Here is an 18825-nt window from a genome sequence, read left to right as displayed (position 1 = left end):
GTCTTCCCTGTGTGCCCACAGCCAGGTCTGCTTCCCTCACAGCCTATTAAACCAACCTCAGTCAGCAGGACAACAAACCTGACACCAACTGCTGCCACAAAAACAAGGATCGAGCCCATGCCCTGAAGCTAGATGGTATCCCTGCTCATGTTTATTTCCACTAAATTAAGCTAGAATGAAAGATTTAGGGGAGGTTTAAAACCTTCTGTGTTCTGTCTTTCACTGGCAATTGCTGCACTCTGAATAAACCCATCAGGTGTTACAAAGGTACAGTACCACTGACATTTAAATTTAAATTTAAAAGGTACTGATAAAGTTCAATGCTCAGTGTGAAAATCCAGGTTTACTACCGAAGGGAGCAGGCACCTCATGACCTGAGCTGATCAGAATCCCTCCCATCAGCTGTTTTTCGCAGCCAGTGGTAAATTACTTGGAAGAGAAATTTCTTTCCTGTATGTCAGAACAGGATTTCAACTCCTACAAGCACATCATCCCCCAGATAACGGGTAAGTGTTGTGTCACACAGTTGTTCCAGTGTGGACCAATAAACTCTTCAAAACTTTGAGGGTTTTCAGGGGGAGTGTCCAATACAGGTTGTTTTCTCAGTAGCACTACTGGAAGATGACTCAGATGCAAAGCTTGTCAGGGCCACGTGTATTCAGGTGTACTTCTATGTGCACAACAAATATGTCATGTGATAGGATATCAGTGTGCTTTTGAATATTGTCCTTTAGCAGTGGTGAGCAGGTAATGGTTCTGCGACAGCTCAGTATACACGGCTAAATGAGGCACCCAGTTAGTCATTTCTGTCATTCTTGAATCACTAACCAAGGACACACAGGAATTTTTATAAGCCTCTATTATAAGGCCTATTAGATTTCTCATTTGTCTTCATTCTCTGCAACAAAATTAAGATGCCAGGAAAGCATCCCTAATTTCAGCTTCTACTGACTTTTATGAAGGTTAAAAAAAACCACCTTGAAACAACTGTGTTACTAGTCCTTCTCAACCACATCACATTACCCCAAGATGAGTTCCAAACCCCCCAGCTGGCAGCAGGTTGCATTTGTGTACAGTACACACAAGGATTATTCCTGGAATGCAGAACACTCCTTGAAATCTTGTAAAACTGGACAATCATTCACTTCCATGCTTCACAAAAAACCCATCTAAGTAAACACAGCGAAGGCAAAGTCCTGAAATCCCACCACAAATGGAAACCCCTTCAAGGAACTGATCCCTGGAGCAAGGGGAAGAGAGGAAAACCAATGCAGAAATCATACTCTCTGCCCCATAACAAAGTGAACACTCACTGTCAGATGGGGAAGTGCATGAAATTTATCGATGACAAACTGCATATTTCAGATTGTTGGGATTTCCAGCTCACTGACACGGATTTTTGAGTCGCTGCGTCCGGGAACTTCAGCTAACAAAGCATTAAAGGGGAAATTTAGAAACTTCTGATTTCAACAGCGATCCAGGAGCTGAGCTTCCAGCGTGCTCGAGCTCCTGTGTGCTGGCTCCCCATAACCGCCTGAAGCACGGAGTCATAACATGCTAGAACAGAGCATTGCTTGGAAAATGACCTGGGTCTCGAACAGCAGACTTTGCTGTTACTCTCACTTTCTCTAAGTGACTGATACAGGGAAAGAGCTACTCAGAGCAAGCAAGGGGATACTGCAGGGAAGAGGGCGGCAAGAAGGGGCGATGAGACACACCCTGAAGTCAGCGACCTCCGCGATGGCCAAGCTCGGTAAGGCCACGGAGCCGCTCGCAGAGCTGGGCCACGATGCAGGACACGGCGCAGCGACCCTTCCCTGCCAGCCCTCCCCAAAACCACCGAGCACCGCTGGGACCCGGGCAGGCTCCCCCCTGCCAGGGCCGCATGGCCGCGGTACAGCGGGATGGCTGGGGACGGGGAAGGAGCTGGGCAGGGAGGCGAGGAACAAAACTGCAAAACACAACTCGCCGATCCCGCTCCATCGCTCCCGCCCCGCGCAGCCCGGCCAGGCCCGCAGGTGAAGCCGCGGCCGTCCCGCTCTCCCCTCCCGTGCGCAGCCCGCCCGGGTACGGCCGCAGGTACCGCCCGGCCCCGGCCCGGCGGGGGCACTCCGCGACCGCGGTCCCGCCCCGCCGCCCCCGCCCACCTGTCGCGGGGGTCGACCCAGCTGGTGGTGCGGCTGCCGTGGTCGATGTAATACACCTTCCCGTCGTAGTCCCGCGCCTCCTCCCAGCCCTCGGGCAGCGGCAGCTCCTTCCTCGGCATGGCCCGCGCCGCCGCCCCATGCACCGCTCCGGCCGCTCTCCGGGGGCCGCGCCGGGGCTGCCCCTTCCCTCCCTCGCTCCCTCCCGCAGCCGCGGTGCGGGGGCCGCGCCGGCCCAGCCGCGCAGGGAGCGCCGCCGGGCAGCCTCACACGCCGACCCCGCGGCGGGGGCGGGGCGGGCGCGGCGCTGCCCGCGGTCGGTGCCGACGCTCCGCCCGCTCACGCCTCCATTTCCTGCTCCGCCCGCCGCCCTGGCCACGCCCCTTCACCGCGGCCACGCCCCCTGGACACGCCCCCACGGGGCCCCGGCGGGGGCGGTTGCGGGAGGCTGGGAGAGCGCCCCCTGCCGGCGGGGGAGGGAGGGGCGGGGATCGGGGGGACCCGGGGTTCGGGAATCGGGAGTCGGGACCAGCGCCGGGCGGGATACTCGGGCTGGAGACGCGGGGCAGCCGCTGTAAGCGCTGCCTTGCACGCAGCGCCGGCGGCTGGGCTCGGCCACGCCGAGGGGGAGGGCAGAGGGCAGGGCGAGTGTGTCCCGGAGCGGGTCGGGGATGCTCGGTGCCCCCGGCTACGCACGAGCACATCAGCTCCTCCCCGACTCTGCGCGCACCCTCTGGGACATGAGGTGGCCCTGACCACGGGGGCACTGCCCTGGGGTCGCCTGGCTCAGCCGGGGTGGGCTCCCCGCGGGAGCCATCGGAGCAGCCCACGGGGGTGGTTTTGTGCGGGTTCCAGAGGGAAAGCTCCTCGCAGCTGGGTGCGTGGATACAGCTCAGACCATCGGGAGGCCGGGTTATAAAAGGGCAGCACAGCAAGCCCCAGGGACAAGCCACGAGCTGCGGGGGGGTGATGGTGCCCACCCTGCGGGTACGGACCCCTTCCCGAGCAGCCGCCGCCGGTACCGGAGCGCGGCTCCGGCACGGGATGGAAGGAGCTGAGGACGTGCCCTCCACAGTCTTCTGCCCCCACATTTCATTCATTTGGGCTGGAACAGCCAGCCCGTGACAAAATGTCACAATAAAAGCTCCTGCAAGCACGCGATCGGGCCGTGAGCTGGGGCGGGGGACGTGTCCAGCGCGGCATGAGCGGGGTTTTGTGGGAGGCAGCGCTTTCCCCGGGGAGCTCCAGCCGACGCCGGTTTCCCGCTGTCAAGGGTGAGGGAAAAAGCAAGAAGTTTTGTAGAGCTGCAGCTATTGAAACAGCAGAATGGAGCAGGGATCCCTGCCAAGCATAGGGGTAGAAAAGGAAACTGGAGGATGGGAAGAGGGGAGCCCCCGGAGGGCTGGAGTGGAAAAGTAAAAGTGAAAAAAAGACAATTAGAAGTAACATCTCATTTTTTCTGCCAGATTTTGAGGGTAAGATAACTTCTTTCAGGCTTTCTGACAACCTGCTGGGAGTTAGAACTGCTAATTCTCCAGAGGCCGAAGCAGAATGCAGTAGCAGTTGGCTGATGAAGTGGTTGAGCAGGGAAGAAAATGAAGACAAGTAAAACAAAATAGCCTGATTTAACCCCATTTTATGTGAAGCCAGACTTGGAGGGGGAGCCACTACATGTGTTGCTTTTATGAAGAGGACCATACACGAGGCTTGTAAATTAATAATAAATAAAGAATAAGGGAATAAACACTGTATCTGCCCATAACGCTAAGCGAGGCTTGTAGTTTCTTTTGGAAGGGCAGGCTGGGAGCACTGGGAGCGCTGGGAGCAGTGCCGCTCCAGCGAGCACACACCAGGACCGCCCGGAGCCCTGGGCAGACGCCAGCGGTGTGCAGGGGATTTCTGCAGGGCACTGGGCTACTCACTGCTGCTCACATTTTCTCTTTTCTGCTTTTAATATCCTGGAATTTTTTTTTTTTTCTCCCGTTGTAAAACACTCAGCAAAGTGCTTAAGACGTTTCAAAGGGAGGGACTGTAACAATAGAAAGAAAATCAGCAGCAACCAATGTTTTTAAATATTACAAGAGAAGAAGTGAATAATAAAGTGATAACAAATTACTGTCTGTTTTCATGGTCCTGTATTTGTGGTCTTATGTTCAAGCACAGAGATACTTCCAAAAGTCATTTTTATTTTCAAGTGTTTTTTTCAAAATTTCAGAGCATATGTAGATCATATAGCAAAAGGCTCTATGTGAAGAAGCTGATCAAATACCTTTTCCCAACATCATCAACTGTGTTTATGAAGAAAGTAATTGTGTAATTTTTTAAGATAATTGCTTTTGAAACAAATACGTCAGAAAATATTTGCAGGTAGTTCTGACTCAAGTGAAAAGATCTTATTTTTTCCACTCCTCTTTATTTATTAACCCAGAAAAACACAGCCCTGCCATTGAACCACATGAATTTATAAATATAATCAGGAATGTGCATATGGCAACTTACTCCCTTTTACCATTCACACTCACAACAAAAGAATTCAGTGTTATCAGAGTCTGTTTGAACGGTAAAGCAATAAACAAACAGGTGATTGTTTTCTCATGAGCAGGGAAAGGGAAGGTTTGGTTTGTAGGAAACCTCTTACCTATGTGAAAAGGAAGAACAGAGCAGAGGCCAAAGCCTGCAGAAACCTCATTTTTTTTGCCTTGGGTTCAACATCTCCTTCGTGTGCTGCACACCCCTGTCCCACCAGAGCCCACAACAGGCAACCAACTGCTCAGTAACAGGAGCAGTGATTTTCTGCTGGTGGGTTCTATTTTGGAGAAGCTGGTTCCTTGCTGCTCAGTTTTTTTTTTCCCCCCAATACATTCAAAAGTCTGTAATTTTTTTCCTTTTCTCTATTCTTAATTGACTTCAAATAACAAAAACACAAAAGTCAAAAGTAACTGTTGGTCTCCTAGTGAAAACCTTCAGATATCTGAACTGAAATAGGAGGAAAAATGGGTTTAAATTCAATTGCCAGGAAAAAATTACGTTTACCCTAAATACCACATTTTGTTTAAAACCTCCAGCATTGTTCAGCTTGAAGCAATCATATAATTTCTGCGGAGAGCTCCCTTACCCTTCTAGAAAGCCTCTTCCCCATCCTGCCCACTCTCAAACTGTATGTCACTTGTTTTCAGCTTCCAAACAGAATTTTATTTTTATAAAATGGTCAGAACCGGGTTTGGAAAGATGGAACACATCATGGTGGAAGTAACCTGAAGCCTTCCTGCTTTCAGAAGCTATTTCCAGCCCAGCGGGAAGAGCCGAGGTGCCCATGAGGCAGGGAAGAGCTCGCACAACCTGCTGTTCTTTCCAGTCCCAACATGAAAGGAACTTTCTGCAAACATTGGCAAAGCCACTTCATTGTTTTCTTTCAAACTACTCCCTAAAAGACCCGTTGCTGGAGGCCTTAAATAAAAAAAAAAAAAAAAAAAAAAAGGCAGCTGACATCCGCAAAGCCATCCTGTTGCTCTGGCAGGTGTTGGCTGCGTCTTGCCCAGTGTCCCGCCGGTCCTGGCACCCCTCGTTCCAGACAAAGCATCTGTCGTTCTGTTCTGTGCACAGGCAGTGGCTCAGTGCTTCCTCACCGTGCTGTGTAGCTGAGGTGGGATGTGAGGGATGGTGAGTCTCAGGTTCCTGTAGCAAGGTGATTCAATAGGACCTGTGCAGCAAGTTGGGGTTCCCGGTGCCCCGGGAAGTGTGCTGGCTGGAGTCCTGGTGTGTTTTGGCCTCTTGCAAGAGGGCTGTAAGAGGTATGTGATTAGATTGTTTGTGAAAAAAGATGCAATAGAATCACAGACTCGTTGAGGTTAGAAAACACCTTTAGGATGGTCAAGTCCCCAATGGTGGGGCTATCACACAGAGCTGTTACAACCCAGGGTGAGATACTGCAGTCCCTAGGACAGTCCTCAGCCACTGCTGAATCAGGGTTCTACTGAGCCATGGGTCAATATTTACACCAGCACAAATGTTCAGGCCATCCCCTGCCACAGGCAAGCTGGCTCTAACGTGGCAGTATCATTAACACCCAAAGGCAGGAAAACCTCTGTCAGCTGAGCTCTGCCTTGGGAGAACAGGATCCATCTGTGACAGTTCTCCCGATTCCTGGGGCTGTCAGGGCTGCCACAAACATGTCACTTGGCCACGGGTTTAATCTGTGCAACCTTCCCAATCCTTGGCACTTTGTACACCTGCATCAAAGATCTTTATCTTTCAACAAACAAGCCTGCAGCGAGGGAATAAATTCCTAACTATGACCTTTGAGTGCTCTGAGATTTTTTTCACGTACAAACAAAACAGGTTTGGATTTTTTTTCCCCAAACAACCCTTATCTCTGTTGCTTTATTAGACCCTTGCGGGTCCATTGGAAGCACTGCAATTGTCCCTTGATGTTGCTGGGAAGATTGGGCCTCTGTTTTCCTCGAGTGTGTGGATATCCCTTGGAGCACACACTAGGAGCTGAATGTGTGTCTTCTACCTTGCAATCAGTGGGAGCTGCTTAACCTAATGGAGAGACCACCCAAGTGAAAGTGGAGCTGTTCTCATAGCAGTGAGAATCTCCAATCCCATCCTGAGTCCCTGTGCCAATCCCTCAGTACCCAGCTCTCCCCCATGGGGCATCAGCAGCTCTTGGAAGCTGCCACCTGGCTGCCAAACCAGCCACTCACATGGGGCTGTGCTGAGACCACGGTGCCAGCACTGAGCTCCTCAAGATCTGCCCTCTGCAGCCAGCCCTGGCCCTGAGGAATGGGGCCAAACAGTCACTCTCAGTTATAAAAGCTTAAAAAAAAAAAAAAGCTTAAAAGTGTCCATCAGCCTGTCATGGAGAACACATATGACAGAGAAATCAATTGGTTTGGTATCAAATGCTTTATTCGCTGGCTCATTATTTGCTCAAAGTCAGGGAGAACTCCTCCCACAAGCAGGTTTCTCCTACTCACGTGTCAGCTCCCCAGCCACAGCACTCCACCTTTCTGCCCTGAAAACAGGCACTTTTGCATTACTGCCAGCATGACGTGTGGCTCTCAACCCAAGAGTCACCTACAATCCCTTGAGGGTGTCCCACAGCAGCAGAGCGAGGTGGTAGGATATGACCAGGACACAGCACGGCCGGAGCTCATCCATATAAAGGGTGACAAGTGCCCTTTGCTGCACACGAGGAGGGAATAGCCTGCATGTGCTTGTGATAGGAAACGTGTCCATGTGCACTGATACCCATAGTGGACCTTGAGCTGTAAAAACACCCCAGTACTCAGCCAAAACGAGCTGTGAAGCACCTCTGCAGAGCAGAGCGGCACAGGCAGCGCTGGGGCAGCAACATGTGCCTGACCCAGTGCAAGGGGAGTAAAAGAGATTTAATTTTGCCAACGTGCATTGTGTTTCTAACCTGACAGATGGGATTTTTCTGTGGAGGCTCATTTTACACCGCGGTGGTGACAACAGGGCACTGCAGGTGGGATTTCTGTTGTCTGGCAAAGCCCCGTGAAACCTCTGCCTCCCGTCAGTGCTAACGAGCAGGTTCAGCGGCCAGGCTGGGGGCAGCAGCTGGTAGCACTGAGTGGTGAAGGGACAGGTGCCATCGTTTCTCCAAGCGGGAAGTGGGCGAGGGATTCCAAGGCTGCTCTTGTGAGCAGGCTGCTGCTCAGCAAAGCGGCAGTGGGACAGGAGCCAGGCGCCTTGGCAGTCTGTCCTGCCACCTCGGCGATCTGTCTAGAGGCTTGTCTGCATCTGCCAAGTGCAGGAGCAGCGCAGGGAACCACCCTCCAAGGGCTGCCATTGCTGTCAGTAGCACGGTGGGTCCCAAAGGGGACAAGACCGCTTGTACCAGCGAAGGGCAAGGTGAAGGCAGGAGCCAGTTCTCCAAGGCTTTCCTTTCCCACCTACACACATCACACCTGCCCAGTATCATGCTGTTTTGCTCGGATGTGAACTTGAATTTGCCACTCAGAGGCTGGTAAGTGGGTGCTGGTACCCAGAGCACCACAGGGATTTATCCAGGGCTGGGAGCAAGGGCTGAGTGGCTGCAGGGCAGCGCCGCAGTGATGCTGTGGCTGGGTGAATGCATGAGCACAGCCCTGCGAAGGCAAAGCACCGATCCTGTCCACACACAGCAGCTCACAGCTGCAGCAGCAAAGAGAGAGAAAAAACACCCCAAACACCCCCCACTCGGTCACTGTGCTACATAAATCAGAGACACTAAAAAACAACTGTTTATTTAAAGCAGCTTCACTTTGAAAATACTTAACAAGAGGCAGGACTCTAAGGACCACTTATTCCACGTGTTATTAATCCAAACGCTGTTTTGTAGCTGCTGCTCCCCCCCATCCCACTGAACACAGCACTGACATCCTGGCAGTGTGGTTATCATCCCCTTTTCCTCTTGGGGACCCTGGAGCACTCCTGAGAAGCCGAGGGAGGCCTGTGACCACAGGGACAGCAGCATTTGTCTCCTACCAGTGGTACAAGGGTGGCTGGTGGCACCTGTCACACCTCAGACCAGGTACTGGTGGCAAACTGAGGTGGATGCAACAGCCAAAAGATCTGCCTGGCTGCTCCTGCCCAGGGGCTGCAGGGGCTGTGGAAGCAGGTGAGGGGTGGGGTGGCCAGTGGGGCTGATGGAGGCACAAACTGCAGACCTCGCACACCAGACCCACTTCCTCAGGCAAACAGGCACGGATTTTACATCACAGTGAGTTTTGCAGTTACGTTATCTGATGTCAAATATGACAAAGTACAATATTTTCCCTTTAGCTGTGTCAGACCTTCCGGAGAGTTAGGGGGCTGTGCTTTCTGTGCAGGTGAGAGCTGCCATAGTACCTGGTGATGCCTGGTGGTGCCTGGCAGGGCACGGCAGCCCTGCTCTGTGCCCGGCAGTTTTGGTCAGTGCCCAGCTGGGAGGAGGGAAGGCTGGCACAGCTGTAGCTGGGCTGGGCTCACAGGGGTAGAAGTGGGGCTCCTGGTCACCCCCCAGGAAGCTGCTCTGTGTGATTGCTCTGAGGCTCAGTGGGGCAGCACCTCACCTCGTGTTTGTGTAAAGATCAGCACAGCAGTGTGAGCTCTCTGCCCACTGCCTGCAGCGGGGGCTTGGTGACAAAGAAAAGGCTGAGACAGTGCCTTCATGGTCTCTGGTCATTCCTGGTGTTCAGCTTGCATAGGGAGAAAGCCCAGAGCAAGGAAGACTTATGCTCTCTGGAGCAGGATAAGGCAAGGGAGCAACAAAAGGAATGTGGACAAATCCCTGGGACCTGAGGGAGCTGGCTGATGGCACTGCCAGGCTGTTCCCTGCTGGCTCTGAAGTGCCATTGCAATTGGGGGCGGTTCTGGGCAAAGCAATGATAAAACAGAGGGTATCATCCAGGGGGAGAAGGGCTGATGGGAGCCTTGTGAAGATCAGCAAAGGGAAGTTCAGAGAAAAGGCAAAGGTAGAAATACAGAGAGTTCTGGTTAAACATAAGAAATACTAATTTTACTGTGAGGGTGACTGAGCACTGGAACAGGTTGCTGTCTCCATCCTTGAAGATATTTATAACTCAGCTGGACATGCTCCTATCAAGGGGTGGGCCTCACCCATCTTGGGACTCTGAAACCAAAGAAAGGAGCTGAGCTCCAAACCCTTCACCCACACCACCCCCTCCTTTTCAATAAGGGCCCTGTACTGAGTAAGGTATGAAAACTCTCAGGTTCTTTGTACCAGGGTTTTTAATGACCTGCCTTCCCCACCTGGGCAGAGACCAAGGCATTAAGAAAGGGACATTTTCTAAAAGATCACTACAGCCCTCGGAGCCAAACAGGCATATCTTTGTTATCTCTAGAAAGAACTTTTGACAGATGAAAAAGTCTGATTTATCAAGAAGAGCCTATTGAGTCATTGACTGTTGCAGACCACTAAAAATGAGATAGCTGAATTACTGATTTATAGCACTAATATTTTTTAATATTTTACCTTAATTTACATGATGGATGGAGTTAGTAGATGTTGAGGAGTGAGAGGTATTTGACACAGTCACAAGGCCTGGGCTGTAGCATAGTAAGTGGTACAGCCCACACAGTTCTGCCAGCAGATTTTCTGTTTGTATGCAACCACCAAATTAGACTAAAGCCTGTCAGAAGCTGTCATCTAAAGATGTAAAACTTCTGTAAATACAACTTCTCCAATTGCAATGCTGCTGAGCTGCTGTAGCAGAGCACGGACAGAGTTAGAGAGTACTGCCTGCCACCTTCTGTATTCATGATGGCTTAACTGCCACTTCCATTGTAAATCCTATTTGTTAAGGACTTATAAATTGGCTGCATTCATTTGCTTGTCTGAAAGTTGGCACATGGCACTCTCCCATGGTGTTTTTACCACATTTTACTTTATTACTTGCTTTTTTTTTGCCCTTGGCTCAGAAGCACCACAGAACTAGCCTGACTCTAACCATTAAATCCTCCCAACGTGCTACACAAATATTTTAATGAACAAGGAAGTGAGAGGAAGTCTTACCTGTTCCATTAGATACATGTTTTTAAGAGCAACATTCCCCTCCTGCTGCAGGAGGGGCAGGGAAGCCTGGGCAGGGCTGGTGGTACCTGCTGAGCTGCAGCACGTGGTGGGTGCAAGGCATTTGCTGGGCACTGACTCTTGCCTAGCCCACATTGCCCAGGTCAGAAGTGGCTCCTGGGGCTGGTGGTGGCAGAGGTTGGCCAGCCTGCAGCATGCAGGGTGCTGGCAGACAGCCCCCCAGCCTGTGTGTGGGGGAGGCTGTTAAAGTCCCTTCTTTCTCTGCCAAGCTGTTTCCTTGTTGGGAATCTGGCTGGATGTGTGGCTTGTGTACCTGGGCACATCCCACTGGTGATTCCCCTGCTTTGTTTTTACCTATTTTTGGTGATTGTGGTGGGGAGGCTGAGCTGAAACAGGGTCAGCTGAGATTAAAATTACCAATTTAGGCCATGGGTGTGATGGGTCCAGTTGTGAGGGTGCTGCAAAGCACTCTGTGATGAGTGCTGTGTGACCCAGTCTCAGCTGCTTGTTAAATGCCACCTGCTCTTCCTGCTAGCCCAGGTAGTGCTTTAGACACACACAGCTCATGCCCACAACTCCAGTCGTGCCCAGCACTGCTGTGCTGGGTTAGGCAGAAGCAGAAAAGGCTTTATCAACACAGGGGTGTTGATGCTTTGACACTGGCAACGGTATTTGCATTTCTAGAGCTCTTGGTCATGTTTAAGCATTGCATAACACTGTTCATTAGAGAGAGGCAGACATACACAGTAAGGGAGAGGGAATTGTTCTGATATTGTTGACCTAAGCAAGCAGCTACAGCATATATGTAGGTGTGTTCATACAACCAACAGCAGAGCCTTCAGAGACCCAACAGAGCCACCTGCTAGAGCCTGCACTCCTTCACTATTTTCTGTGGGCTGACAGTGGCTGTAGCCTTTAGGTTCTTGTTGCTGATTCAGAGGGAGATCTGCAGAGCAAAACATCTTTAGCAGCTGTGTCAGCAGCTGTACCCTGGTGGATGCTGACCCCCCTCTGGAGAGTGCAACCCTCAGCACTTGGTGCCACAGAGGTGGAGAAGTTTGATTCCAGAGGAGTGACAGGTTTCAAATGCAGTGAGTAATGTTTAAACTAAGTAATCCTTGTAAATAAGAAACTTTTACACTGCAGGTTGTAACTGAAGAGGTTGGGAAGAAACTTTCCTTGTTGGCAGAAAAATTTCAGGGGCACCTCAAGGGCAGAGAGGTCCCCATAACTCTTCATTACACCCTTTAACTAAAGTCAGGGTGCCTGATACACTCTACGAATAAGGCTAGTAAAGCCCCATTTCCACATTCAAAATTTCTCAGGGATATCTACTCTCTATTCCTCTTTGGAGAAGAAATTACAGCCATAGAGGGCCTGATAAATTTGCCACCTGGAGAGACCAAACACCTGTGGTGGTGAGGAGCAGGGTGTGATCAGACACATGCCTACACCCAGAGCCAGGCTTTGGGTTCAGTCAGGAAACAAAACAGCTTTTTTTCAAGCTGAACTGCAAGGTTGTAAATACCAAATTCCTCCAGTTACAGCAGTCCAATGGGAAAAAGGAAACGTAGTCTAATGCTGATTCTCCATCTGGTTTTAGCATCAAACAGGAGCCTGTTCTTGGATTCCTGCTCTCTCTGCAAGCAACTCAACTTTACACTCCAGTAAGTCAGGAGGGCAAACCTACCTTTGTAGCTCTTGGGCTGGCCTGAGCTCGTGCACCGTGCCTTCCCACAGCCAGCAGTGCCTCCCAGGCCAGGTCCTTTCACAGCTGCCCTTGGCCTGTCCTGATCACAGCACTGTTGGGGACACAGCCACAATGTCACTGTTAAAGCCACCACTTAACTACTCCCCCGTAAGAAGAATCCAGTTTGTGTCTCCGTGGCATTGCTTTAGGTTAATCATCTATTCCATATGGAAAAGTCTAGCAAGGAGGAGAGAGCAAATGCAAGAGCTCTGAGAGGAACAGGGAAGGTTGTAGAAAGGAGAAGGGAGGAAGAGATGCCTCCAGAAACAGGGAAAAGAGGACCACAAGAGAGCAGGCCATGGCCACACCAGTAATCTCCCCCTTTGTTAAGTGAAACTCTTTAATATGGCCTTTAACAGTGAGCTGTTTTTTCCACACATGAGAGAATCTAGCTCTTTTATCATAATTACAAAAATACAGTAGTTTTTCCAAAGTCTTTGATGCACCACACAAACCTCTCAACTGCAAGAAAAAATCCATCCCAAAAAATGACCCAAGCACCTTACCAGTACAGGGCCAGGTAATCCAGAAAAACTGTCATCGTGGAAAGTGTCTCCACTTTGTGAGTTCATGTTTTATGCCTCCATTTTAAAAAAAAAAAAGTAACAATATTTCCTTAAGAGTTTTCACTTGTAAAGAACAGACTGATAATGTAACAGCACTTCAAGCCCATCAGCACAGAAAAACACCTGCAGTGAAGGACAACCAGGACTTTACCTGAAAATGCAGCCAGGCTCCTCCTTCAGAGGATGAGTAACAGAGCTGGGGGTTCCTGTGGGTGAACTACATTGGGTGAACATGTAGGTGTAAACCCCAGTCAGAATGGGGCGGCTCTTGTTTGCACAGCAGAAATTAGATGTGCTTTCTGAGTGCTCCAGGTGTTACACAACACAGGCACTGAACGGTTTGGCTTTAAAAATGCCCTGGAGTGAATTAATGCCCATAATCAACTCAAGCATCTCTGTCAGTATCGTGAATCATTAAAAACCTCATTCGCAACCCCAAAAGCAAAACTGTTCTCAAAATTAAGCAGAGCTCCCCAGCTACATACTTAAATGAGATAAAAGTGGCAGGGCTCTGGTTGATGGATGGCCCCCTTTTATCATCACCAGGAGTGACTGTTTGCTTAGGAGAGAGATTTTGATCTTACCTCTCATTTTTAAATGTGGTGGAAATAAGCAATCTCCCAAAGAAGACAGATTTCATGGAGACTTCCTGGCTCACAGCCTTCCATGTTCCATTTAATATTATGTTACTACATTTTCAAACTGTTTGGACGTTACTTTAGTGCAATTAAACTAATTCCAGGACTGAAACACATGGCTGTTTGAGGGTTGCTAGTCGTGAGGTGCAGAGAGGGAATTTCTAAAGCATTTACCAGTTTTCTCCTGTGTCCTAAGCAGAGTGTTGGGTCATGTGTATGTAGGACTTTGCTTGCCCAGAGATGAAAGGACCAGCAGAATCCACGAAGCAACAAGAAGTCATTTCCACATACAAGAAGCTGTGTGCATTAGATGACAGTGAGACATGAATCACTTTTACAAGATTTTGCAACGGAAGACAAGTAATTCACAGGAGTTTTAGAGACTTTATTTATGTATAAACAATTTAAACACTTTGCCATAAATTATCTTTGCCTGTCTCTAGTCTTTGCTTAGCAGCAAATTAAAATTAATATAAAAACTCAATGAACAATTCATACATGTATATTACAAAAAAGTTCTTGTACCAAAGTTCTTATTAGACTTTTTTTTTCTTTTTTTTTTTTTTTTTAGTGGTGACCGTAATGTGATTGTCTCAGTTTCTCGACCAAACAAACACACTAATAATTTTTAAATCTGAAACAGTGATTGTGCCTTCTGGCTGATGTATGTACAGGGTGATCTGACGTGGTGCCCATTTGCAATAGTGTAACACAATGCCCACAGCTCTACTGGAACTGATACCAACAAACTACTGAATCTAAACAGACTACACCCTGTAACTGTGTTATACTGTCCACAATGGAAATCTTCAAAGACAAACAGAGTATGAAATTTATCTGTAGTGATTTATAGCCACCATTTTGAATGTAACTTTACACTCTGCCCTCTTTGAATAAGTTAAGCTTCAGGCCAGACAAGTGGAGGGTCAGAGTGCAAGTGTGGTTTTGTTACTTTTAAATATATTTTTCCTTTCCTATTTCCAGTGCGCTCTCACTTGCATTCCGTTTGTCCTCCAGTTGCTACACACAAATCACCCCAAAGTCATGTTTTAAATGCACCTGTATTTTGCTTTAAATGAAAACCTCTTGGATATTTATCAAACAAGCAGTCTGAATCATCTGTGTTTCATCAGCTGGTTAGTGAAAGTGGCCCACTTGGATTTCTTAGTTTGCTCACGTGTGAATGGAGTGAGGTAATACAATACGAGGCCTTCTTTTTGTTTTTCTTTAGACCCAGAACAAGTGGGTAATATTTCAGGGGTACTTTTTAATTTGTACGGTTAGAGTTTTCAGTCTGGCTTTAGTCCACTTCAGGATGTGGTTTTTAATCCCTTGAACAGTAGCATTTAACTCAAAAAATATGAGCTTTTTTGCCACTTACTATCCCAGAGTAGCTCAGCCTAGTGCCCCCATTTAGGTCTTCATCTCCTTAGGAGAGGAGATAACAGTTATGACTACTGATTCATCCAGCAAAGGATGACAGCAGGTTAATTTGTTACCTCTTTCCCATTTCATTCTGTCTTAAAAACTGGATGTTGCTGCTACTGTCTGCTAGCTCTGGGTACTGCTCCACGGGCAGGACATAATATCCCTCGTAACCTTGGACCCTTCCCGTGTTCAGGAGCTGCTGCCTCTCTCCGTCTGTCCATACACGGCTGCCCTCTCGGCCGTCCCGCGCCTTCTGCTGCTCCTTGGCCCAGGCCGAGCCCAGGGCTCGCTGCCGGGCCTGCTCCAACACTCGCGCCTTCTCCTCGTCCAGCGCGTCGGGGGTGAGGCCGTAGCGGATGTTGAGCAGCAGGGTGGAATACTGAAACTCAATATTCGTAAACCTTCGAGTCCTGCCGTTGACAAGGAGCGTGGGCTGGGACACGGTGACGTTGATGCCGCTGTCCAGGACCTTCCTCCCGCTGGTCATGGCGAGGGTGACGAGGTCGCTGTCGGCCGAGCCGACCTTCACGAAGTAGTGGGTGTCCTTCCCCTCGATGCTGTAGTGCATCTTCTCCAGGTAGTGAGCGCTGTTCAGGACAGAGGCGATTTTCCTGCTGTCGTCCGTGGCTATGCTGGAAACGCCGGTGGTCACCCGGCCCTCCTTCACGGCGAACATGATTCCCTTCCCAATGATAGGAGTGGTCGTGGCGAACCAGTGACCTGCTTTTTCTCTAATACTGGCGTGTAATCTTTTAGATATGACCTGTCCCTCCAGAGCCATGAAAGCCTGGTTGTGTCTTTCTGTCGTCTGCTGCACTCCTGTGATTAGCTGGGGAGAGCAAAACAAAAGAAAAAAAACACCAAAGAAGATACAGATCTGAACATACTCATTTCAGAGGCTGATAACGATCTTTGCTTTGCTTTTTCGAAGGAAAGCTACGCAGTGAAAAATTCTGCTCTATGGAAAGACCACCCTCAGTTACCCATCCTTACATATATCCTGTTCAGAATCAGGTAAACGCTCACTTGACAAATTATTTTGCCATCCTTAATACCAAATAAAATAATTCTCATCACCCTTTATAACATATATGTACCAAAAATTTCAACTTTGGCAAATTATATAATGTCCAGTAAAAGAATAAGAAAGACCCAAGTCTAGCCCAGTTTTAATCAGAGCTGGAAACAAACAGAATCAATCTATTAAAAGGTGGCATTTAATTTCTGGACACTTTTGCCTAGAGATTTTAACCATTATATATAACTAAAACATTTATGAATGTAAGCTTTTTTGAAAATAGGTGAAATTTGCCTCAAAAGTACCATGGCAATTCCTGAAGAGGGGATTTAGACTCTCAAATTACTTAGAAGCCTGTGAAAATGGTATGTTTAGGTTTATACAATAATTTCTACTGCATTACCACAAAGAGGAAGTGAGCCTAGCAAAGGCTAAGTTTGGAATCAGACTAGTGCTCTTCGTAAGTTTATTAAATGGGTTGTAATTTATTATAAAGGTCAAAACAATTGTTCACCCTTAACCTGACAATTAAGCATGAACACTGTAACTGAAGTTAACTGGAGTATCAAATAAAAACCTCCAACTAGGAAAATGACAAAAGATGACAAGAAATCCTCTTACAGGGTGGGAAGTAGAACCCTTTTGTACCAGTACAAGTACCAAGCTAAGTTTATTGCAACACATCTGTTACTAGGATGGTTTTACCAAAGGTACAACAGATGATAAATTACCCTGACAAAGTCTCCCTTTGTCATTGCTAATCAAGTTAATCGAGTTACAACTTGTTAATCAAGGAATAACTCAATAAAAGACAAACTAATGACATCGTAATTATGATAACAACGAAGGCTGGCAAGAAAGGCATATGTTCATTAGTATAAAATCTAGCTATACTCACTTCATTTTACACTGAATTAAATATGTGGCCTTCTGCTGTAACTACAGAAGAGCCAGCAATTCTACCCATAGAGTGGGGCAAATTTATCAAAAGAAGTAACTTAATACTTCTGCCTACCTGTCCATTTTCACATGCTTGACTCTCAGACAGTTCGTATGGCGGTGACACAAAGTACATTTTTGCTCTAGGGAAACCAGGAATAATGTTGCTAAGCTGAAATCCAAACATCACCAACCAGCTTTTGACATCTAAAAAGTCAAAAGAAAGCAGACACGTGAGAAACAAATGTGCGTAACAAATAGAGGAAATAAAAAAAATTTGCAAATCCATCCTTGACATCCTTAATTTCAAGTGGCAACTGAAGTCACAATTAATATTACGGTGTGGAACTTTACAGAATTGTAGCAATCTACCATGAACAGGCACAGGAAATATTGCTTTAAATTTAACCTAAGTACTTCATCAAGAATATACCACCTCTTTCATTCTTTTTCCATTATAGCACATGGCTTATCCAAACATTTTACGGTATGCAGTACTTGTTCCATCTCTGACACCTTCTAATGTGGCTACTGTAACCTATAACTGTATTGTAAAATGATATTTTATTAGGTTAACACTTTAAAAACATTTGCAAAGTCCTTTGGGGAAACACATGGCTTTTCTTCTATGTCCTAGTTCTATCAGCTGTCATTGGGTCTCAGGAGGCTCCATTAAAAGCAGTGAGAAGCCAGACTTGTAAATCAGATGTCTAAATTTAGGCACCAAGACTATCCTCCCCATCCCTCCAGGGAAGGTAGGAGCTGCATAGGAGGGTTACAGCTCAGCTCTGAGGTGAGCTTTGGGAAGTTCCAGCTGTGGGTTCGACCAGGAAAACTCTGCCTTCAGATCTATCTGAAAAAGCTAAAGAAGTAAATGAATAACAGTAATTCTCCCTCAGCAGGTATTAAGAACTAATGATGTACTCTAGCTATCCAAATGATCTTTTTAACAAAAAAGAAAAGAGTCCATGACCCCGTTTTACATTTCTGATTCCTGGTTCATGACCATTTTCATGTAAGAATCTCTCCTGTCTTTCCCAGTATCCAACTCTTCTCGCTGGCCTACACTGGCTCCTGATGCTGCTACTGCAGCTTCTTCCTGTGAGCTGAGCTGTTGCAAAGCTGTTTTTTTCCAAAAGTCTTTTTTCTTGGCCATTCTGACTCTAAAATAAGTAGTAAAATACTCTGCCTTTACTAAGGTGTCTGTATCTATCTCCCATCACACAGTGCCTACTGTATTTTTCCTGTACCTGTTACTGCTCCTTTTTAAGGCTTCCATTTATTTTATAGTTAAATGGTATCTCCTGAACAATTCATTTCAGCTGCCCTGATTCCACAAAAACCAGAGGAGGACCTATATACAAAGTAGTCACTAATTTGCTTAGCTAATGTGCTTTGCAGCACTGCACTGCTACAGGAATTTCTTTTCAGCAAATCTGTGAATAAAGCAGTGTCAGGGGTTAACTGTAAGAATGGACTGGGGGGGAGATGTTTCAGGGTTTTTTTTGTTCTCTGTTTTTTTTAAGCTATGACAACAAAGGTATCACCATCATCACTTCTTGTGCAAGATAATCTGTTTAGTCCATAAAGCAACAAATATTCGCATCACTGATTAAATATTTTTACAGACTACAAGGTGTGTGTTGTCCCAAAGTGCAATTTATCTTCCTAGATCTCCTCCAGTGGATGAATAAACTAAATTAATGCAATTTTAGAATGTAGCAAAATACAGTAAGATGATGCTGAAAACCTAAATCAAACAGTGGTGGGTGAAAATAGGAATTCTGTTGAATTTAGGACAAC

At 47.7% G+C, this 18825-nt stretch overlaps 2 protein-coding genes across 16 annotated transcripts in view; both read right to left on the bottom strand.

The window, feature by feature from the left end:
- WWC1 (WW and C2 domain containing 1) overlaps positions 1 to 2405 on the bottom strand; it is a 67385-nt gene extending 64980 nt beyond the window's left edge. Inside the window, exon 1 of the mRNA XM_027718650.2 lies at positions 2148 to 2405. Within this exon, the coding sequence (XP_027574451.1) occupies positions 2148 to 2266 (119 nt within the window). The 5' untranslated portion in view covers positions 2267 to 2405. The remainder of the gene's footprint in view (positions 1 to 2147) is intronic.
- Positions 2406 to 14001: 11596 nt separating this feature from the next.
- The window catches only part of TENM2 (teneurin transmembrane protein 2), a 1087321-nt gene continuing 1082497 nt past the window's right edge, over positions 14002 to 18825 (bottom strand). For all 15 annotated transcript variants that reach the window (XM_039385212.1, XM_039385215.1, XM_039385216.1 and 12 more), the window contains 2 exons: positions 17099 to 17229; positions 14002 to 15894 (listed from right to left, as the gene is read on the bottom strand). In XM_039385212.1, coding sequence (XP_039241146.1) covers positions 15133 to 15894; positions 17099 to 17229 — 893 coding nt within the window. In that variant the 3' untranslated portion in view covers positions 14002 to 15132. The remainder of the gene's footprint in view (positions 15895 to 17098; positions 17230 to 18825) is intronic.

This window comes from Pipra filicauda, unplaced genomic scaffold, assembly GCF_003945595.2.
Source record: "Pipra filicauda isolate LSUMZ 115617 unplaced genomic scaffold, ASM394559v2 scaffold3_size10097308_pilon, whole genome shotgun sequence".
Lineage (NCBI taxonomy): Eukaryota > Metazoa > Chordata > Aves > Passeriformes > Pipridae > Pipra > Pipra filicauda.
Note: the sequence above shows the minus strand (reverse complement) of the source record. Positions and strands in the feature narration are given on the sequence as shown.